This window comes from Bos javanicus, chromosome 24 (genome assembly GCF_032452875.1).
Source record: "Bos javanicus breed banteng chromosome 24, ARS-OSU_banteng_1.0, whole genome shotgun sequence".
NCBI lineage: Eukaryota > Metazoa > Chordata > Mammalia > Artiodactyla > Bovidae > Bos > Bos javanicus.
The window spans coordinates 41545101-41568916 of record NC_083891.1 but is presented as its reverse complement, the minus strand read 5'-3'; the positions used below and the strand labels follow the sequence as shown (position 1 = coordinate 41568916).

The 23816-nt window shown below is 39.6% G+C and overlaps 1 protein-coding gene across 7 annotated transcripts in view; it reads right to left on the bottom strand.

The window, feature by feature from the left end:
- Nucleotides 1-5945: 5945 nt before the first annotated feature.
- The window catches only part of ANKRD12 (ankyrin repeat domain 12), a 98429-nt gene continuing 80558 nt past the window's right edge, over nucleotides 5946-23816 (bottom strand). For 6 of the 7 annotated variants that reach the window (XM_061399920.1, XM_061399918.1, XM_061399922.1 and 3 more), the window contains 5 exons: nucleotides 18164-22842; nucleotides 13318-13416; nucleotides 10987-11130; nucleotides 8502-8597; nucleotides 5946-7900 (listed from right to left, as the gene is read on the bottom strand). In XM_061399920.1, the coding sequence (XP_061255904.1) occupies nucleotides 7715-7900; nucleotides 8502-8597; nucleotides 10987-11130; nucleotides 13318-13416; nucleotides 18164-22842 (5204 nt within the window). In that variant the 3' untranslated portion in view covers nucleotides 5946-7714. Of the gene's footprint in view, nucleotides 7901-8501; nucleotides 8598-10986; nucleotides 11131-11244; nucleotides 11995-13317; nucleotides 13417-18163; nucleotides 22843-23816 lie in introns of those variants that run through there. The other variant, XM_061399923.1, reaches the window with a different exon arrangement.

Below are 23816 nucleotides of genomic sequence, written 5' to 3'. Positions count from 1 at the left end.
AATTTGTGTTGTTTTTTTTTTCTTTGTGCTTGTCTGCATTTTCTCATATCTTTGCTTGCATTACTTGGGTAATAAGAAAAAGATAGTTCTTTTTAATTTGAAGATCTTCTTTGATATGCTCTAGAAGACCAAATGTCAGTTGAGCTTCCAGGTGGCTATCAGGTGGTTCTGGACCTGTTTCGGAATTGAGAGCTGCAAGGGTTATTATAGTGGCTATTTTATTTCACCAGTGACCAATGCAATAGCCTCTTAGTAGGGTTTGATAGGCTTCCCAGGTGGTGCTAGTGGTAAAGAACCCACCTGCCAATGTAGAAGACATTAAGAGACTCAGGTTTGATCCCTGTGTTGGGAAGATGCCCTGGAGGAGGGTGTGGCAACCCACTGCAGTATTCTTGCTTGGAGAATCCCATGGACAGAGGAGCCTGGCAGGCTACAGTCCTTGTGGTCGCAAAGAGCCTGACCCAACTGAAGCGACTTGGTACAGCACAGGGTTTGATGATAGGGTCAAATGTCACCACTTCACCTAAGGTGATTCATTCAATCATCTGATGTAGATGCATCAACTGACTGTCAAACAACCACAGTGAAGAGGTTTCCTATTGCTGTTAACAAATCACTGTCTAATACAGTGCTGGAAGTCCTAAACTCAGGCTGGATCAGAAGAGCTGTATTCCTTCCGGAGGCTCTTGGGGAGACTCCGTGACCTAGCTTCTAGAAGCTACCTGCATTCCCTGTCTTGTGTCCCTTTCTCCATCTGCAAGGCCAGCAGCACAGCATCTTCAGGTGAATAAACCCACTTCTCTTCCACACTCACTCTCCCTCAATCCCCTGCTTCTCTCTTCCTGTTTCTCAGCTCCTCTACACATCTCCTTCTCGGACACTCTCCCATTGCAAGATCTGTAACTTTATCATGTTCCCAAAGTTCCTCTTCCCATGTAAATTTACATGCACAGCTCTTAGGGATTAGGATGTGGACATCTTTGTGGGCTGGGGAGGGGAAAGTTGTCCTGCCCAGTATAGAGGGATAACAAGGACAATTGTAGCTTCTTACCTCTGGGTCTCTCCTCACTCCAACCAATCCACCCGAGGAGACAGAGAGCAAAAGGGTCACCAAGGCACAGTGCTGGGTGCCCCCGCTAAGCACTCCAGTTGGTCTGGAGTCTCCACTTTGGAGCTTCCTTACAGGAGCGTGGGCAGATCGCCCAGTCCAGCCCATGGGAAGAGGAAGCTGGGCTTGCCTGGAGGAGGCATCCAGCCTGTGCACCACACAGCCCAGTGGAGACAGGAAAACCACTGTCCTGGAATCAGCCAACTGCCCCAGGCTGGGTACTCCGGTCTGGAATCCACCACTCCCCTCTTCATGCTTTGCACCCAAGACACTCAGCTGATCGCAGATTTGATTTATGGATCTAAACTGAAGGGAGCCAGTCTACAAGCCTCTCAGTTGCCCTGTGGGGGTAAGATCTAGGGATGGGAAGGCCCCTTTGGGGAGAAGCCTCCTTCCCCCATCCTGGCCCTGGTCTTCCCTCCCTGCTTTGTGATGGGAATTACCAGGAAGCTCTCAAAAGAAAACACTGAGTTCCAAAGGCCTCTCATCTCTTCCTGTTTTAAACATAAAGAAATGTAGAAAATCTTGAGGCAATTTCTGTTTTGTTTCAAGTTCTTAAGATCCTAATTCCCTCTGTGATGAACGGCTGTGAATCCACCAGGCAGGACACCCAAGGGAGCTCTTCAAAGGCTCAGGGCCCAGCAAACCTCTGGGGAAGCTGCCGGCCCACCTGCTGGGAGAAAATGCTGTCTTGGCAGAAGATGTTTGCACAGCACTATCAAGGGCTATTGAGAGATTTACAATTCATTCTGGAAAGCTCCTAAGGCCTCTCAAATCATGAGTAAACACTACTCATGGCTCACTCTTGCCTACCAGATTAGGTCCAAACTCTGTAGCTTCTTTAAAATACTTTTTTCAACTGTTTCCTTTTTTTCTGATTACAGAAAATTAAAAAATTATGGAACCTCTTGCTCACCCCTGGCCATTTTAGCCTCTGGAGATTGCACCTCATTTTATGTGTATTCCTTCTTTTTTAAGTCACATGTAGTGACATGCTTGTGAAAAATGAAATGATGCTAAGAATACTTTACTGCAACATGCTTTTTCCCACCTGGCATATCTAGAACATCTTTTCACGCTACTAAATGTAGATCTTTTTTTAGAGGTTATACAAATACTCTTCATAAAGCCAAGGTGTTCTATTTGCATGCTTCATTCTTTTCCACTCCTGTATTCTGCACATTTTTCCTTTGGCTTCGGACAGGATTCTTTTTCCCTTGTTGCATAAACCCTATCCACTTTTTTTTCTAAGTTTATTTTATTGGCGTATAGTTGAGTTTGTGTTGTGTCGATATGTTGTGTAAGTTTCAGGTGTACAACAAAGTGATTCAGTTATACATATTATTAATATCCATATTTTTCAAACTTTTCTATTATAGGCTATTACAGGATATTGACTCTAGTTCCCTGTGTTCTACAGGAGGTCTCTGTTGTTTATTCATTCTATATATAATAGTTTGCATCTGCTAATCCCAAACTTAGTCCACCCCTCCCGAACCCTCCCCGCCTTGGCAACCACAAGTGTGTTCTCTAGCCTGCGAGTCTGTTTTGTTTTGTAGGTAAGTTCACTTGTGTTGTATGTTAGATTCCACATATAAATGATATGGTATTTGTCTTTCCCTTTCTGACTTACTTCACTTAGTATGAGCAGTCTTCATTGTCTGGAAACCTTGCTTCCACTCTGAAACTCATGGGTATGAACTGAGAGGCGAATGGTTCCAGGCAGGTAAGAGGGGACATAAGACGGTATCACAGCTGTGATGATGTTTTATGCCACGGGGAGACAGAGCAATTCTGAGACAAGAGTTCTTTCGAGACTTGAGCTGGGGAGGGCTAAACACAACAAAATAATTAAAACAATAAAACCAACCCACGCCAAAAAACCCACAGGAAGGCAGTTGGTTTCCTACTTTTACCTGCTTGCCAGCATCTGCTTGTTCACACTCTTGGAATTACTGACATTTTTGGACTTTTGTCTACTTCTTTGTCTGAAATGGAGCAGGACCCTACAGTCCTTGTCCCCATGTCCTCTGCCTCCTTCTGTCTGTGGAAAAACTAGCCAAAAAATAAGTTAATCAGAGAAATGAGAATATGCAGAAACAAGGAAAACAGTTAAGAGACACCAAATAATAATAGTTTAGTCATTAAGCATAGTCAAGGACCTTTGGTTCCTCCTCCAGGGCTACAGATAATATTCTGAGCTATATCCTGTGAGCTGTCTTATAGGTACTGAAACCCCCACCAGGTAGAAGTTAAACTGTATATGACGACCCGACTGTAACCATGACATAGCTGTCACAATTCCTAGAACTGGCCTCAAGGAAATGGGAACAAACTGACCATGGAATTCAAGACTAGCTGTCACACTGATGACCAATTTCAAGGTGACTATCAGAGCTGTGCTGTTTCTGCACATAGCCCCCACCCTCAGCCTATACAAGCTCTAGCCCACTAATGGTCAGGAAAGAGTGGGCTTTTGGACAGAGGTCTATCCTCCCCTCAAGTTGTCAGCATCCAAAATAAAGCAAGCTTTTGCCTCTTTATTGCCTTCTGAGCAGGGAGCAGCCGGGCCCCACTTCTGGTTACATGTTGGGAGTACACTTTTAATTAAGATGTTTCTTCATGAAACTTCCACCACAGTGCTTACTTCTAAGAGCCAGAGCTTCTTGATGCTTTCTGGAGGACAAACTGCTCCTTCCACCATATCCAGCCTGCAGTGTCACTAGTTCAGGGAACCAGATGGCTTTAACAGGGCTTCCATCTGAAGTATCTCCGATTAGACTGTACGTTCAAGGTTTTCTGCTCTCTGCCCTTCAACAATGGCTTAAGCTTTTTGCCTTCAAGCCTGTCAAACTTACAAGTTCTGAGGTTTTTCTTTCTTTCCTTCAAGCTCTTTAAAATACAGACATCATGGAAACATGTAAAATATCATGTATGAAATGAGAAAAAAAAAGAGTCTTCTCCAATAAAATACAGACGTCACATTAATCTCTTTCATTTTAAAATATCATTTCCTTCTCACAAAGCATGTTGCTGTGATTCTCTTTCCCTTTTAGGAAAACAGAATTTTTGTATTCTCCAAATATTCCAGTTGGGATGGTTACACAGTAGTTTAATTAAAGCATTTTGTGATAGTTAAAAATATACTACTATAATTTATTTTAGCAAAACTGCTTACATAAGAATGTTCGCAATGATACAATGTTTTGCCTTAAATCCCTATAACTAAAACCTAAATGCATGGATATTCACACATTCCTTAAACTCTTATGGACATTAATAAAGACCTGACAAAGGATTTGTGTGCAGAATAAAGACTTCCTACAAATCAATCAGTAATAAAAAGACAACACAATGAACACTTGAGGACTTTTCACACAATAAAATGTACAAATGGTCACTAAACATATTAGCAATGTTCAAACTCCCCAGTCATCAGAGAAATGCAAATTAAAAGCACAGGAAGATACCACTACATATCTGTCAAAACCGCTAAAACTGAAGACTGACAAGTCAGTCTTTCCAAATGTACTTTTTCACTGTTTAAATGCTAATGCTTAAACTAACCTTTTTAGCCATCTGATTAATTGGGAATTATTTAAATTTTAAGGTTTGAAAAGGATTTTTTAAGAAGTTGTGAAAATGTTTTTTTTTTTTCAAAAATACAAGACGACAAGACTACCTCATGAATTTTAAAAAGTCCCTACATAAAATTTTGGGCTTTTATGTGTCCGAGATAGAAAAAAAAATATTGTTAACTTTTTGAGACCTCATTACTGAGTAGACAAGGCTAATTTTTGTCTTAGAAAAAGGTTGTTTCCCCCCAAATGAGTATTTTACCATTTTGCCACCTGCTCAAGTAAACACTGGTGTTGGAGTCATGTAGGAGTGGAAAATAAAAAATTAAAAATAAATCATTTATCACACATTTCACTCTTATTTTTTCTATAAAAATATAACTCTTTATTAAATAACATGCACAAATATCAACTAGTCATTTATTAAACAGATATGATTTAGAACAAGATTTAAAGAAATACAAATCCTTAGGTACAATTTAGTATCTTGTTCATGATATTTGAATAGTTAAAAAAAAATCACTGATTAAACTAACCATCCTTTTATTTCTTTCAGAATCCTATATCATTTTAGGCATAGACTTCATTCCAAGTTTTTTTCTAGCATTTCAGAGCTTCAGAATATCTTTAATATCAAGAGCCCTTAACTACTTAAGTATAAATTCCTCCGGACAAGGCATTCACTTTTTTTTTTTCCTAAGCTATTCCAATTAGCTTTGAGTCACTTTACAGAGGAAATCTGCAGAGGCAGAATCATGGCAGACAGGCTCCAGCAACTTGAGGTACCGTTGAAGAGGGAGAGAACTGTGGTTAGTTTACTAAGACGCTGGGGTGACTAAAAAATGCCAGATTTCCGCTTGCTTGGTTTTTCTCTTCTGCAGCTTGTTCTGTTTGGCCAAACAGTGATTTCATTTTTTTCCCCGTCCCCCATCTCTGGTTGAACCATCAGAACAAAATGCTGTATGAACTTCCCCTTCTTGTATTTTCTGTGACTTCAATGCTCAGTAATCTGGTTTTTTTACTTTTAGGCAAAGTATAAACAAAATTTGCATTAATTTTTTCATATTAAAAAGTATTGCTTTTATAAATTAGCTTTTAATGTTCCCAGCCTTAATAAACTTAACTTCAACAAAACCAGTGCTTTAAAATCTACCCTGCCTTTCTTGGCCTCATTTATCCAATAAAAAAGGCCAAAATCTTTCATCTAAATTTCTAAAGACTACTACATCCAATCTTTATAATAAAGTCCTTGCACTGTGTATTTTTCACATGTGCTGCTTTATTGCGCATGCCAAGTACAGTATGAATTAAAATATAAACTGAAGTAAAAATTCAAAACCCCTAAGCTTAATATATACCTTTGCACTCAAAAACTTCAATTTTACATTCTTTCCCATTAGCTGGGACTTCCAACTTGCTAGCTGAATTTAAATCACTTTATTCCTTATATATTCTCTTTACTTCTACTGGAATAAAAAACATCCAGTATTATTTTATAATTCAAGAAGGTATTATGGAAAGTTTTGTAAATTTTATTTCATATACTTATGATCAATTTTACATATAACCTAATTTTCTTTCCAAAAATGTTTAATAAGTTTAGCAGCAGGTTTCAAATCTGAAATATTCCTGAACATTTAATTGACATCATGTTATAGGAGAAACTGGACTTTTTCTACGTATATTGCTAATTATTTTACTAAAAAACAGCATACCAAATCTTACTTTAATTATAAAATTCTGAAAAGTATATGTTTTGTATCTTGATACAAGGAAAAAATACAACATATTAATTTTTCATAAACACTGCAGAGGTCAATAGGAATATGCCCATTGTTTTTATTTATTGTGACTACCAAGTATTTCTTTCTTGAGTACTCAGTTTTTATTTAAAAGTGCAAAGGTTATTAAGCTTAAAACATTATATTTGAGCAATGTAAAAAAGTTTTACAATGATTTAACATGACCAATAAAATTTATTAAACATATTTACATATATTCACAGATTCTTTCATACTTGAGTATTAAAATAGACATTTATAATTTCAGAATTTTCATTCAAAGGCATTTTTTTGGGGGAGGGAGAATAGGCTCTATCGTGAGATGAAGAAAGAGCTGTTTCTTTGCATGACTAATTCTAAATAAAATGTCCAACATAGTAAGCCAAAGGCCCTACCCTGGGAGACTGGTGTGAAACACCTTACACCACTGCCAGGCATCACTGTGGAGAGGGTTAAGTTACAGGGAGCATGCAGCTAAGTCACAGTCTCTACAATTCTGTGATGGCAACAAGCTAACGCAGACACGCATGCCTTATTTAAAGGTCCTGCTACCTCAACACACTATCACTACACTCCATACCATACAAACTACAACTTTGGTCCAATAAAACATTAGACAAAACAGTTTTACAATTATCTCTTTGTATATGTTTTGACTACCAATCCCTTTGTATACATTTTGACCATTAATTACAAGATTTACATCTGCACAATATGTATAAAATAAGTTATTAAAAAGGAAGACAATATTAAAACTTTCGAAAAGAAAGCTATACAATTAACTTACAGATAAAATAAACTGAAGAAATTTTGTGCCAAGTTTTCCTTCCACATTAGAAACTATTTGGTAGGAACTGCGCCTTTTAGTTTGTTGATCTATTTTAGCAGACTGTGACAGAACCTGAACACCTGCAGTCATCTCGTACACAGAGCGCTAACAGCTTCCAGCGCCATTAGCAGCCCCTCTGCTCCCTACTCAACTATGACATCTGCCAACAGGCTCTAATGTGAGTCACCTTCCACCAATATAAATAGTAGGGTTCAGTTAGAAACTGCTTGGATCTAAGATCCAAAATAATTCTTTTCATTTTTAATAAAATGACAGTGTTTACTACATCAGCAACTTTAGTTGAACTTTACCAACAATTGTGAAGGCATAATATCGTATTTTTGTCAAAAGGCAGCATTCCACAGCATAACACTCTTGAGCCTCATTTGTTTAAGACACCATCAGGAAGTAACGGCTGCTATATAGGAGTCAATTCAAAGTCATCGTTAACATCAACCAGCGGAACGTAAAACTCCTGAATTTCATAGATGCTGATAGATTTATAGGTGGCAGGATCAAGTTCCTGGAGTTTGAGCTGCCATTCTAACCTCTGGACGGCATTTAAAGCTGCAGCTTCATGCTGTTGCCTCATTAAAAGACAGGTCTATTTAAGAGAAGAGAAGAATTGATTATTTAACTGCTTTGTTTAAAAATTAATCTCATGCATTGTTTCTTTAGGGAGCAAGATGGATATACTAGGGTATGTGAAGTTTCTGAGTTACGTCCATTTCTGGTTTACCCTGTCTTATATCTGTATCCATATACCAAATCCTTCTGGGCCTGTGACTTCATACTCATCTAACAGACTTCAATTTGAAACTGTTCTTTCAAGCAATACAATTTCAAATTATCAGAAGAATTATGAAAATCTAAGGAAGAGTGATTTTTAAAAATAATTCAAGCCAAACAATTTTCTTTACAGACTACTGGCAAAATAACATTTCTTCTCTCCCTGTTTTCCCCCTCCTAACAAGCACGAAGACCCCCTTTAGAAAAGGCTTTTTCTGTGGCAGCTGCACCTTTGATACTAAATTGGACTCAAAAAATGGGGGGGGTCCTTTTCTTCATTTATCTTCCAAAGTGCGACCAGCATGAGGATTCACAGCCTACCATCTTTCGTTTCCTAACCACTCCTCTATCACACAGCAACAGTTTCTACTGACGAAGGGGAAGCATCCAGTTAGTGAACTTCTAAACATACATACCTTTAATTTGTCGAATTTATCATCCACATCTTGTAACCATGACATGAACTGTCTTGCATTAAAGCGATCCCTCACAGAAGTTTTACTGTCATCAGACTGAAACAGTATAAAATAGTTGGATATTACAAAATAAAATAACCTACTTAAAAAAATCTATATGCCATTGTATCTTTTTATAGTATATTCTACTTTTAAAGGAATGATCAAAGTATATTTCAAAGAAAGATAACATCTAATCTGAGTATTTAAACAGGCTAATAAAATATTTCCATACTGAGCTGATTAGTTATTAGAATTATTAGGATGTTGGTTTTAGTAAGTAATTAGAGAGAACCCTACTGCTCTGTGAGTCAAAAATGTCTCAAAAAGGCATGTCATATGATGTATTAAATGCCTGTGACCTTATTAACATATAACTGATAATGAAACTCATTTTAATGTGACAGTTGGCTCAGACCTGGTGAAGAATCTGCCTGCAACTCAGGAGACTTGGGTTTGATCCCTGGGTGGGGAAGATCGCTGGAGAAGGTAATATCAACCCACTCCAGTATTCTTGCTTGGGAAGTCCATTCTTGCTTGGGAATGGCCAGAGGAGTCCGGAGAGCTGCAGTCCGTGGGGTCGCAAAGAGTTGGACGCAACTGAGCTACTAACAACTCTCGCTTATCACATATTGGGAGGAAACAACAACACGGAGGCAGACAGGGCTCTGGGGCTGGTGTTTCTCCCAGGACTGATTCCTTTTAGGACCTATTCTTTGAAGAGTTTATAAGGAAATACTACACCGACTCTTAGTAATACCAGTTTTGGTATTTCTTTAAGATAGGCAATTCAAATGTCAGCTTTGTATCCTATTGTGTAATTTCAAATTGATTACATACTCCTTCAATTTTCTATTCTGTAAATGGGGTTAAGAGCATCTCTTTACATCTTGTTTGAGAATTGACTTGTGAAGGCCTCATTCTAATGCCCAGGCAACAGGCAGCACCAGGCCCACCAGGCAGCTGCCTCCATGACTGCCCCACCCAACCTGACCACCAGCACCGCCACAGGGGTATCCAGGCCTCAGGCAGCCCCACTACCACACTGCCCGCATTCTGAGCTGTGACCACTTTTGCCCTGGTCTTCAGGAAAGATGTGTTGACTATTTTAAATTTTATCATTCAATCCTTTTTAATATTACAAGTTTATCTGGAAAATGAAGAGGTCTGATAAGAGAATAGCCTACCTAAGCAAGTGGACTTGTTCCTTAGACCCTCTGCAGCTCTGTTCACCTGGACAAGCCTGCTCCTCAGTCGAGAGAGACTGTCTACCAACTGTAAGGCCAGCTGTACAAGGACAGGCAACAGGCCCACAGTCGTTCTCAAGATGATGACTACGTTCTTCTGCTGACCGTGGCATGATCCTTTTTAGTCTCTGATCATTCTGGATTTACTAGGAAAATTCACTTCTTTTCAGAAATTCTCTTTATGACCCGTCTGGGACTCCTTTTTTTCTTTTTAAACAGATGAGAAAAATAAAGCCCAGAAAGAACTAAGTAATTTTCTCTGTAATATACTGTGTATACTTTGTGTTTCTATGGTTGGCCTGATTAATAACAGCATTTCCTGGGACTTCCCTGGTGGTACAGTGGATAACAATCTGCCTGCCAGTTCAAGGTACATGGGTTTGATCCCTGGTCCAGGAGGTTCCCACAAGCTGCAGAGTAACTTGGCCCTCGAGCCACAACTATTGAAGCCTATTTGCCTAGAGCCCAGGCCCTTCAACATGAGAAGCTCCCGCCTGTGAGAAGACTGTGCACTGCAACCAGAGAGTAGCCCCCACTCTCCGCACTAGAGAAAGCCTGTACATAGCAATGAAGACCCAGCACAGCCAAATAAATAACTTTTTAAAAAAAATCCAGCATTTCCTAGTCTTTTTTGGTGATAATCCTTCATTGTCTTGTTTATACTATTATATTCTCTTATGATGGGTAAATTTCATTCTGGTTTATGAACCACAAAAAAATTCTGAGGACTGATGTCTGGTTCTGGATTCCTGAAATTTATATGTGGCAGTACATATTTTCAAACTACAGCTACAGCTTCCCATAGTTCTTTTAATTTATCCCAACACCCAAGATCCAAATAAAGCCTAGCCTTCTCTCAGCACTGACTCAACCCGGGTTCTACCTGCCAATTTTTTTTAGCTTCCAGCTTTAAGCTTCCCAGTTACTTGAAGGTCAGGATCGGGGTATAAAATCCATGACAGAAACAATTTACAAGTTATCTATAAAATGAGGCTATCATAAACACACACGTATCTGTTCTGTAATTGTCTTGATTTAATGATATAAACCTGACGTTCAGAGAGCCAGGTGATCTGGAAGTGCTTCACTCATTTTCGCCTCTGTGCTTTACTGACTGCTGAACTCAGGTTTGTCCTGAGGATACCAACTGCCAGAGGTGCTGCTGTCCTGGGGGCACTGAGGCAGCAGGGAGACCTTACCTGGGCATCCAGGGGCACGCTGTACACTTCCGCATCCAGGAGAACCGTGCATGCGCTGAATGGCAGTGTCTGATTTGCCAGTGTCCTTGCAGCTCTGTAATGAACCCGAAGAACCTCCTGTTCATTGGATACAATGAGTTTTTCCTAGTTGAACAAAGAATGTAAAAAAAAACAAAAACTCTTCAACCACTTGTTTTTCAAAAAAAAAAAAAAATCACTTAAAATGTTAAAAGAACTTGAATCTCAGAGCAGTTTTTCTTTCATAGTAAGGCTGAGAAATTTGATAACTTTGAGAATTCTAAAAGTAAATTTTCTTTCCAAAATTGGCAGTCTCTTTTAAAAAATGATCTTCTGAAAATGTACAATGATGGCTTTCATTAATAACATACAGTCATCTGCTGGTATCTGTGGGGGATGGGTTCCAGGACCCTTGTGGATACCAAAATTCATGGATGTACAAGTCCCTTATATAAAATGGCACCATATTTGCATATAACCTACACACATACTCCCATATACTTTAAGTCATCTTTAGATTACTTACAATACCTAAGACAATGTAAACGCTAGGTAAATTTGCCAGTATGTGGCAAAATCAAGTTTTGCTTATTAGAACTTTCTGGAATTTTTTTTCCTGAGTATTTTGATTCACAGTTGATTGACTCCATGAATATGGAACCTGTGGATATGGCGGGCTCACTGTATTTACCAAGATATTCAATTGTCACCACTTAACTCCAGGACATTTTTGTCACCCCAGGAAGAAATACCCTGGGCCCACCAGCAGTCACTCTGCATTCCCCTTCTGCCTCTGACAACCTCAACTCTACTTCTGGTTTCTATGAATTTACTTGTTATGAACATTTCATACAGGTGGAATCAAACAGTGTGTGGTCTTTGTGACTGGCTTCTTTCATGTCACATGTTTTCAAGGTTCATCTGTGTTGTAGCACACATCACTTCCATTCATTTTTACATTTTATTTATCTGTTCATCAGTTGATGGCTCCTTTGGGACACAGAGAATAAGGCTGCTATGAACATTCATGCTCAGTTCTTTGTTTGAATGTGTGTTTTTATTTATCTTGGGTAAATAACTATGAGTGGGATTGCTGGGTCATATGGTAGGTTTATGTTTAATTTGTTAACAAATTGCCAAAATGTATTCAATAGCAAACTCCGGGAGCTGGTGATGGACAGGGAGGCCTGGTGTGCTGCAGTCCATGGGGTCACAAAGAGTTGGACACGACTGAGTGACTGAACTAATTCAACAGCAGTTGTGTCATTTTATGTTCTTGCCAACAAAGTAGAAGATTCCAGTTTTTCAAACCCTTGCCAACATTTGTTATTATCTGTCTGTTTATTATATGCATTCTAAGTGTTCTGAAGTGGTACTCCATTGTGGTGGCGTGGTGGCTGCTTCTCTTCTGTAACAGCAAGGCATTTGTAACATGGCTACATGCACAGATGAAATATACCACAAGCTTGTGGCTGAAATGGCTACTGATGTGGGTTATATGACCTACCTTTTTTCTGCTAACAAACTGTTCACTGATGTGGGTCATGCAGTGTTGTGAGCTGTTTGAGTGTGTCTTTATTTGCTTTTCTCTTTGTAATACTATAAATTTACTTCATTCATTTACAAGCATTATTCTGAGCAAAGGTTTTATATAGGAATCCATGGCACAAAAAAGGTTAAGAACCTCTACCCTAGAGAATCATGAATGAATGAAGAAATTACACACAAGGTTTTACTTGTATAAGAATCTATGTGTCTGTAAAGAAGGGTCATAACTTACATCACATTTTCAGAAAGTCCCTGATTGTCCCAGAAGAGATATAGAAGGTAATTTATTATTTTTATCAATCCAAGTTACTTTGATGATTTCTATAAATAGACAGGTTTGTTCTCTTGTCATTTCATGCCAAAACTAACCACCAGAGACTGGAATACTAAAGCAGACCAAAAGGACCAAGGAGTGCAGCCTCAGTATGATTCTGCACCATGGCAGCTGGTACCAAGCAACAATCTCAGAACCTGGAAACCCATATACCTATACAGGAATTCACTGCTACCAGCCTGCAGATTAGGCAAATGACACTGAGAAATTTTAAGAGGTTTCTGTATATCAAATAAATACTGAACATAAATTGTAACACAGGAATGGCTATCCAAAAACAGGCTTAAAAATTCTCTAACTGCAGAAGAACAAAGATAAAATCAAGCCATTTCCCAAAATAGTTCTAAATAAGGAAGATTCACTAATAAAAAACTGTAGGCCATCATAATCTACTGTTATTTTTTGCATAAGTGAATTTAAACATTTCTTACCCTTTCAATACTGTGCTGCAAACGTAGTTTCATCCTGACAACTTCCTGTTGTCGAAAAAGCTCTTTAAGTGGATCTGACAGTGAAGGTGGGGGTGTAATCTAATTAAAAAAAAAAGTTGAAAATATTAGATTACATTTACAATAATCAGCTATTTCTATAAAATTAAAACTTTGTAGTGCAGAACGTAATGAAAACATAAATTCTTACGTTCTTTGAATTAAATAATACAGTAAGTAACAATTTCACAACTGGTTGTTACTTTTCAATTTCAACTCTTTGAAAGAAAGCAAAACATTACACATTTGAAATGCTCTGAAAGAAAGCAAAACGTACACATTTTACTTCTGAGGCCACAGCAAATCCCAAAGAACAAATGAGGATGGAGGGAGTTGTTTGTCGCAGACACGTTTTAGAGCGTCAGTATGTGACAGTTCACAGAGAGGGAGGAAGGAATAACACACACACAAAGACACCACACAACAGTCCTAAAGATGATGGCAGTCTGAGTGTACAGTAGGTAAAGTCTCTCCGTAGACATGATAAAATCCAAACACAAAACTGCAGAGTCTTATATTTAGTGAATTAACTTTTATAAAAATAGATGAAACTGTCTTTTAACAGAGCTGTGGTTTTCAAACTTCATTACAAATGTGATATCTCACTTTGTGTATCCATTCTCCAAAGAGCTTATGGTAGTTCACCTCTGATTTGATCATTATCATGAACTGTGCTTTTTGACAGATGCTGGAGCTTAAGAAAGCTGACTCAGTCTCGAGCACACTCTTGAGCGTAAATACAGAGACACCCAAGTATGGCAGCAACTGTCTGTGACCCCTGCATATTCTCCCTCTGCCCCCAGCTTTTATTAACTGTCAACATACTCGAGTGAAGAAACAAAGGTTTCTCAGAACATCCTGGCACAAAGCAATAACTTTGGGGGACTCTTTTGGCAGGGGCACAAAGAGATACTGACATGTGGCTGCAGGGACAGTGCAGTACTATACCTGAAACACTTGCCGAAGACGCAAAATTGGACCTAATCAAGACTCTATAAACAGTAAACAGTTTAACACCACTAGGACTCAATCAGTTGAGTCAATGCAGACTATTCTATAAAACAGCTTATTGGGACTGATCATTTTTCAGGTCTCTAATTATACATTTGATTTGTGTCTTAAAACTTCTTTAAATTTAGTAAGAGGCAAGAGTACACTTTGGTGCTATTATTTCAGTTTTGAAAAGTCACACAGGTGATCCTTCAAGTGGCACAGGGAAAACACCTCCTCCTTTGAGACTGGAGTGTCAGAGAAGGCTTCTCTGAGAGGGTCATGCCCGAGCTCCACCTTAAAGGAAGAGCCAGAGTAAAGAGTTCAGAGAAGTTAGTTGTGGGGGAAAAGAGAAAGGAGGGAGGGAGCTAATTCACACAGGACAGAACAATACGATCACTGCCTGAGACAAGCAGTCTGGTGTCAGGAGGCACCTACAGGCAGGCCTGAGTTCTCTCAAGTGTGAGAGCAGAGAGGGCAGTATGGAGAGAGCAGCAGGGCCCAGTACTACAGGTTGTAGTCTACCCTGCACACTGTGCTTCTCCAGGCGTGACTCACAGAACGCTGGGTCCACAAACATGGTTTACAGGAAATGGTCCGAGAACAAGTGAGGTTGGGAAACACTGTGTATGGATACACACACACACACATATACACACACACACACACACACATTTATTTACATATCTCATAATTAACAAATTAAATTTTAATAGTTTTAGGAATCCTACAGTGAAGAAATCTATTTTTTGATTAATGATGTTTCCCAAACTTATTTGGTCATGAAAAATATCCCTCTTTCCCCACTGAAGAAGGTATTTAATTAACACGCTGTGGATCACATTATGTGTAACACATTGGGGTAAATTTTATATGTAATAGGGAACCAGGGAAAGGTCTTAATAGCTCACAGCTGTACTGGAGAACAGCTATTGGGGGACGCGACTATAAGCAAGGAATGAAGGAAGCAGGTCACTGCTGCACTGGTGTGAGAGGGGGAGGCAGAGAAAGGGATGGGGTCTAAAACTGTGGGTGACTGAGGATAAAAAAGAGGGAGCAGCTGAGGACTCACAGGACTGGATGGCTGCTAACAGAGACCACAAGAGGGGACCTGAGGAGAGAGAAGCAGGTTAGGGGCAAGTTCAGTGCTGAAATGTTGAGTAGACCAGCTAGTATAAAAGAAGCCAAGGAGAGAGGTTTGTGCAGAATATACAAATCTGGGAATTCTTAAAATACATGCATCTGTAGAGAAGGAGTATGTGGAGGCTTTTTGAGGACACTTTCCCTCTGCTTTCTCCTCATCTTGTCCTATGTTGTGGGACATTCAGAAGACATCCAGAAGCAGGTAGAACACAGTTACGGAAGTCAGTAGTGTATTCAGGGTTGAAGACAGAGGCAGGCATCATTCTCCAAGGGACCTGCAGTGTCCCAGCCCTTCATAAGATTATAGCTCAAAGGGAGAGGCAGGCCTGTAAACAGTTAACTGTAACATCCTGGGTAGGTTTAAGGAAGATATAAGCAATTCTGTTCCGACAAGATCCTGCCCAGAGTGACATCACAGCTCACTCGATGACGGAAGAGGAGAGAAAAATGGCCCTGGCGAAGCATTGCATGTAGAGCGAAGAGCACAGCCAAAGGACCCAGGCAGTGAGCAGAGACTCCACAGAAGAGGGAGCTCAGTGTGGCTGAAAGGCTGAGTGACTCGGACAAGTGGTGAGATGATGAAGCAGGAGTGGGGAGATGGGTCAATCGGCTGCTGTGCTCAGATGTGGGTTTTTTTATGTGTGGCCAATGGGGAGCCAGCAAATCACAGCTGAGATACTTCAACAAGGAAACAGCTTTTTATTGTTTTTAAAGAGACATAAGTTTAATAACAAAAGGAAAGTGCCAAAAGAAAGAAACTAGGAGAAGGAAGCAGTGGAAAAGTTGCTGCAATGCTGAAGTGAGAGATACTGACAAGGGCCCTGGGACAGGCAGCAGAGAACGTCGATTCTGGAATGAGTCCTCAGATCTAAGGGATAGAACCAGGTTAACTGATGGGTTTCTACTGTGGTGTCACCACCAATAAATAACGTATTTCTCAGGGAGTGGTTGGGGGGTCCTGTTCCGAGGTCTGAGGTCAGAGTGGGTGCCATTAGACCTGCCTTCTGGAAACAGAGTTGGAGGCCAAGGCTCCGCAGCAGCTCAAGATAACCATCCCCACCCCACCCCCCACCAGGGCATGCTCCCCACCTGAGGCTCCCACAGGTGCAGGCAGTCACTGCACTCACCTCAGGGCACCTGCCTGCTCTCCTCAATTCTACTTCCCGCACACACGCAGGCACAGCTCCTGACAACTCCCACCTACGACCCTCCTGGAAAACCCTCAGGGTCAGCATACTGGGAAACCAAGCCTGGGACATGTGCCTGAGGTCATTTAACTGACTGTGCCCAGGAGGCGCCTGCCATCTGATTCTAGAGATGACATAGCTTGACAGGACATTTTGGGACTAACTGTGCGTTGAAGGCTGCTGAAACCACAAAAAGAGACAGGACCTCGCTGACTGAAGAATTAACTCCTGGAGAACTTTGATGTTTAAGGGGTTGGTACAAGAGCCGTAAGAAGACAGAAAAAAATTAGTGAGGTAAGAGAACCAGAAGAGCACACCATCATGAAAAACCAGGAAGGGGAGGAGTTTATGAAGAACCAGATGGTCATGAAGTCGAACGTGACAGAGAGCAAGCAGAAAGAAAAAGGGAGAGGTCAAACAATGAGTCAATTCGGAGCTCATGGGGGATCTCTGCCAGTGCACACACAGTAAGAGTATGAACAGGAAGTGACACAGAGGGGACACTGGGCACAGATCACTCTCTAAGGTGCCGTGTGAGATCACTCACTAGGCGTGACCAAGTGCCACAAGCAAGGGATAACTTTTTTCTCCCTAGGATGAAGGAGACCCAAGTATGTTCAGTTGATGGGTAATGGCCACTGAAAAGAGAAACTGTAAATATAGTAGCAAGGAGTGTTCTCATACAGAAAGGTTCCAAAGAAGGCTGGAGGGAATGGAATCAAAACGACAAGGAAAGGAGTTACCCTTCAGAGAAATAAAAGCATTAACTCCTTATGGTTGAAAGCAGCAGCAGGTAAGGAACAAAATACCGAGGACCAGTGCTGTTCAATAAGGCAGCACAGACCACACACGACTCCTGAGCACTGACTGATGCATGGCTGGTCTGAACTGAGATGTACTGCAAGCCAGCCTGGTTTCAAATACTCAGCACCAAAAAAAACACTTATGTAGACCATCTCAAAAGCTCTTCTATACTGATTATATTTTCACATAGAATTGTGGGTATACTGGGTGAAATATTAATTTCACCCATCTCCTTTTACTGTTTAAAACGTCAAAAGTCAAATCACTCAGTCGTCTCCGACTCTTTGCAACCCCATGGACTACACAGTCCATGGAATTCTCCAGGCCAGAATACTGGAGTGGATAGCCTTTCCCTTCTCCAGGGGATCTTCCCAACCCAGGGAATGAACGCCGATCTCCCGCATTGCGGGCAGATTCTTTACCAGCTGAGCCACCAGGGAAGCCCAAGAATACTGGAGAGGGTGACCTATCCCTTCTCCAGCATATCTTCCCGACCCAGGAATCAAACTGGGGTCTCCTGCATTGCAGGTGGATTCTTTACCAACTGAGCTATCAGAGAAGTCCCCATTAAAATGTGGTTACTAGAAAACTGAAGACTACACACGTGACCTCCATCACATTCCTACCAATGGGGCTCTCAGTGTATGTCAAGCGAGGCTACTTACTGTGGGTATGCAGATCTTGCTTAAGGGGTTTCCGTCCAGGAGATACGACCCATTAAACGTCACGTATTCATCATAATACTGAGGTGCCTGAGGGATCACACTACATAACAACTTGCGCTTTTCTTCAATCTTTTTTCTTATGTGCAAGTATTCAAAATAGGGATTTGCGCGCTCTGAGCTGTATGGCTGAATCTCATCGAGCTTCAGCGAGTCTACAATGGCGGCCAGGGACTGCTGGGTTTTCTCTTTTGCTTGCAGCAGAGAAGGACTCACTTGCACCGGCTGAGGCACCCGGGACACTTTCCTTTTCCGCGGGTGGTGAATCTGAGGGTCGTCCTCCTCAGTTAATCTTATTCTTCCTCGAGGGGACGCAGACTCACTGTCTTTGTCTGGCAACAGTGCACAGCTGGCCAGAAGCTGCTTGCTTTGACTGGCTCCTGTGTTTCCTTTGTTTCTGGTCATCCTTTGAGGGATCTGGCTTTCAGGTTTATCATCTTCAGCACTTTCCTCTAGTTCTACTTTAACTAAGTGTCCGTATTTATGCATTTCTGGTGGAGCCGATGGCTGTGGATGGTTCTCCAGACTCGATAAAGTACTTTGTTGTGACTCCTCATCCTCGATGGAAAGCAAACACTTCTCACTTTCAGGACAATGTTTTGGATTATCTGGTTCACTCAGGTTTCCTTTTGGCACCCCTGCATTCATTTCACATAAATCAGAATCACACTTATCATTTAAGTGAGTCAAAACCAAACTCTCCAGTTTGTTTTCCTTTTCATGTGAAGTATCCTGAGTATCAGAAGTGCTTTTTGCAGCCTCATGGCCACTGGAAGACTTAAACATTAGCTTGCTAAATGCATAATGAGGATTTGGCTGGGAAGACCCGTCACTTCCATTAAAGTCCTTTTCTGATGGCAATACTGGCAAAGTACTAGCTTTCTCAAAATTTGGTGCTGCTTCTTCAACAGTGCTTTCAGAGTACACTGGGACAAAGGCATCTGTCTTCTGAACGTCTGTTAGGACAAAAGTATTTTCCATATCTTTTGTAGGTTCAGTATCCAAAACAGAACTGATCATTTGAATTGCATTTTTCTGCTGTAGAATACCTGGTTCTTGAGTGGTGACATAGGACAAAGAAGTATGTCTGGGAATAGATTCAGCATCTGAAAGTGATTGGCTATGCAAAGAGCAAGGTTGCTGGGAAGGAAGAAAGGACGCTGGATCCTGAGCACAAGTGTTTGCCGGCAATTCAGTCTGGTGCACGGACACAAAATCAATATTCTGTTCTCTCAATACTTTGTTTTCAGGATTACAAAAACCCTGAACAGAAGAATCTTGATCAGGTGCAGCAGAATTTGGGCAGCTAAAGTCTCCGGTGTTTAACGACTCCATCTCCCATGACTTACTTTGGATCACACCAACCTGATTAGAGGACTCTAAGTGCACAGGACTGCCCATCAGCACGCCCAAGGGAGCAGTGCCCTTGATGACATTTGTATCAGTAGAATTATATTTGCTGTTTATAGATCTAGTTGGAGAGGCTGCAAAACTGGAATGTATGTTAGACACGCTCAAAAGTTCTCTTTCAGGCACGTTGGAGGATACCTCAGATTTGGGAGAAGGACAAATCTCTCTTGGCACAGCTGAGCCATCTTGACTGCCCTCTTCTGATATTGTTTGGAATTGCTTTGTATGCTCACAAATGACAGAGGGCATGCTACATCTTCGGGCTTCTGCAGCTGATCTCCCTTCATTTGTAACTAGTTTAGCATCTTCGACAGAAGATGCCCGGAGATGGGAGGTCAGAAGCCTGCTAGCATACGATGCTTTAATCCGCTCTGATAGATCAGTCAGGCTATCCAGCTCCCTGTCATGAAGGGCAGGAGATTTGGCAACTGGCAAAAATGGTGACTGGGAAAAGGACATTTGGGAATCCGAACCCTCTAACATAAAGTCTGAGTCATACTCAACTGGAGGCCTTGGGGTTGTCACTGTAGTAAGGCAGGAATCTTCTGAGCTAGCCACTGAAATCAAGGAGACAGACCTGGAGCTGAGACCTGGCTTTTCACTTTCTGATCTAGGAGACCTGTTCAAGCTATTATCTGAAACAAAGGATGACTTGCCTAAACTCATCGTATTTTTGGTGTCCACAGATTGGGATCTATTACTTACAGCATCTTTACAGTGTTTCTCCTTAGTGTAAGTATCAGTCAACTCAGAACTCTTTGATCTAGTAAGTTCTTTATTTTTGGACTCAGCTAGTGCATGCTTTGTTTTTTCTTTATCTTTTACTTTAAGTTCTAAACAACTGCGATTTCTCAACCGTTCCTTTTCTTTTTGCTTAATCTTTTCCTTGTGTTTTCTGTGCCACTGCTCTATTTCCAAGTCTTTAAGGCTCAGCATCCGTTCAAAGCTGGTCTGCATTAAGTCGTCATTCACAAGCCTCTTTTCTTTGGGCCGAGTATCTTTTGATGCTGGTGATGACTTAGGTTTAGGCTTATCTGCTTCAGATTTTAGTTTGAGTGAACTACTCAGAATTTTATCCTTATGTTTGTCTCGTTCTTTATATCTATCTATATCTTTTTTATCTTTTTCTTTTCCATCAGGAGTTCTCAAAGGTTCATCTTTTGTTTTTTCTTTGAGAGAGAGAGTTTTTTCATGTTGTGCTTTATTACTGTCTGTTATACTTGACTTTCTCTCTTCCTGGAAGTGTTTGGAATTACTTATATTTACACTGTCTCTAGATTTGTCCTTTTTATCTACCTCCCTATCTTTTTCTTTATTTTTGCTTTTTTCTGATTTAGTATAGTCACTATTATCTGATGGCTTGTTTTTTTTTTCCATCAAGTGCTTCTCTTTACTCTCTGCTGGATGTCTCTCCTTCTCAGGTTTTTCTTTGTCATGTTTCCTATCCATCTTTTCTCTACTTTTATCTCTGTCATCGTTTTTTTTAATGGTAGTAATGTTTTTTAGCTTCTCACCTTCTCTATGGCATTTTTCTGTGTGATGTGAATATAGCTTGTCCTTTTCTTTTATTCTGTCGACACATTCACTAGGATCTAATCTGTCTTTCTCTGACTTATGCTCATGTTTTATCTTCTTCTCTTTTTCAGAATTTTTTCTGTCAGCCCTCTCAATGTCCTTATCTTTAGTTTGAAATCGTTTCTCAGATTTTTCCTTACTTTCTTTCATATGCTTTTCAATTTCTATTTCCTTTTCCACTGAATGTAACCCTATAGTCTCTTCAGTGGCACTTACACCTAAAGAGCTGAATTCTGTTTCTTTATCTGTAAGTACGTTCTCTCTCTCATCTTTTAAATCTTTTATTTTTTCCTCCCTAAAAGATTTCTCACTTTCCTTTTTAATCTTTTCCCGTTCTTCTTTAAAGTTTCTCTCTTTGGAGATATGCTTTTCCTTAGTTGATTTATCATCTTTTATGTTTTTCTCCAACTTTGACTTTTTTTCTAACGTTAGGGACTCATGTTCCATACTTAAAAATAGATCTTCGGTTTCATCACTTTTAAAAAAATTCTCTTTCCAAAACTCTCTATCAAATTCCACACTCCGTTGCAGCTCTTTAGTACCATCCCTACTTTTGTATTTTTCCTTTTCACCTTCAATTTCTTTTTTATGCTTTTCTTTTTCCCTTTCTTTATGTTTTAACTTATGTTTTTTTAATGTTTTACCCTCTTTATCCATTTTTTTCAGTGTGCAATCTGAATTTTCAAATGTTGGACTGTGATCATCATCTTTTATTTTGGCATTTGACTTTTCACCAAATTCTAAGTGGAAATCTTTATGATGTTTGTTTTTTTCCTTATGCTTACAAGATTTTACACTTGAACTTTCTGGCAAGAATTCAGATTCTATATTATCATACCGAACAAGATCAGGCTGTAATGACATTTCAGAACTTCCTGGTGATAAACAGGTTTTAGAATGTTCTTGTTTTAGTGGTGTTGACTGCTTTTCACTGAGTCCACAAGAATGTTTGGGAGATTTACCACTGGAAATATGAAATAAATGTAATGAAGTATCATCTTTCGGGCTAAAAGATTTCCTAAAATTCCCCTCATCTCTGGTCTTATCTGAACAATCTAGTGCAGTATTAACTGTCAAGTTTGTTACTCTGGTATTTTCTTTCCCCTCTTTTTCTTGCTTCAGCTCTTGGTTCTCTTTATTTTTGTTCTGGTTCTTTAATTTTCTTTTAACTTTGCCTTTCTGTTTGTGTTCATTTGAAACTCCATATTCCTTTTTGGTTTGAATATCAGAATTTGATGTTTCAGGGACAGAACATGGAGCAGAACACTTTTTGTTTTGAAGAATTTCTTCATCTGAACTTTCAGAACTTGAATACAAAACCCTAGATGGCTTTTGTTTTTTACTTTTAAATGATTTAGGATAGAAGGTTTTTTCCTGTTTTGCAAATAAACTACTCTTTTCTACTTCAGATTCATTCTCTTTTCGCAGTTCTTTCCTAAGAATATGCCTGTCATCAATCATTTTATTTATTTCCTCTTCATCATCATCTTTGAACTCATACTCATCAAGGGCAGATGGAAGAGGTGCTTTACTGGGAACTATCTGTTTACTTTCACAGATGAGAGAGTCTTTCTCTGTCTCAGAGTCAATATTTTCATCAACGCTGGAAGGATTTACAGACTGAGCCTCTTCAGAATCTAGAATATGAAAAAGAAAATCTCCTGTTAGTCAAGAGATAACTGTCAGGAAAATAATACTGAGAGAAAAACATAGCATATACAGCAAATACTTCAATTCTGAAAATTTTTCATATTTATATGTAAATAATACAATGGAAAAATATGTAAGAGCTTTGCTACAGTTTTGTGGAAAAGCTTCAGAGACTCTGCTTCAGTATGATACCTCATGACACCTGTAAAGCACACAATACACTGGATATACTATATATATATATAAACTAATATTAAAATGTATGAACAATATAATTAAAACTCCAAAAGGACTGGATTCAGGTAAACATTGGCTACTAATGTAAAAAATTAAAAAAAAAAATCATTTTGTGGCCATGCTATGTGGCATGTGGGATTTTAGTTCCCCAACCAGGGATCAAACTGGTGCTCTGAGATGGAAGGATAGAGACTTAATCACTGAACCACCAGGGAAGTCCCCTATAAAATTTTATATATATGTACATTTTCATATTTCCTGGAGAGAGATATTTAAGTAAAATTCTTTGATGCAGAAAAGATTAACAATCACTAACTTAAAAAGTTTAATAAAAATTAGTTTATTTTATATGCTTCAGAATTTTTTTTACTACTAAAAGCATAAATGATCAAATGATTTCCAAAAGGACAGAACTTGAATAAAGGTGAACGGTTGTAACTATACAAGAAACATGATTGTCAGCTTTACCACCTGTAAAAAAAAAAAAAAAAAGAAAGAAAAAAAGAAATATATCCCCCAATTACAAAATCAAGATTGTAACAGACTGATATATAATTTGAAAAAAGCTACTTTATTCTTTAGTTCTTTTATAGATTTTTTTCCTTCCTAGTTGGGCATCTTTTCTTAGCTGAAATGTATGTTGTATGCATGGAGCCTGTAACTGAAAAGAAAACCCAGGCCTGTAAAATTAAAAGAAAACTGAAGACTCTAACCAAAAGAGGAT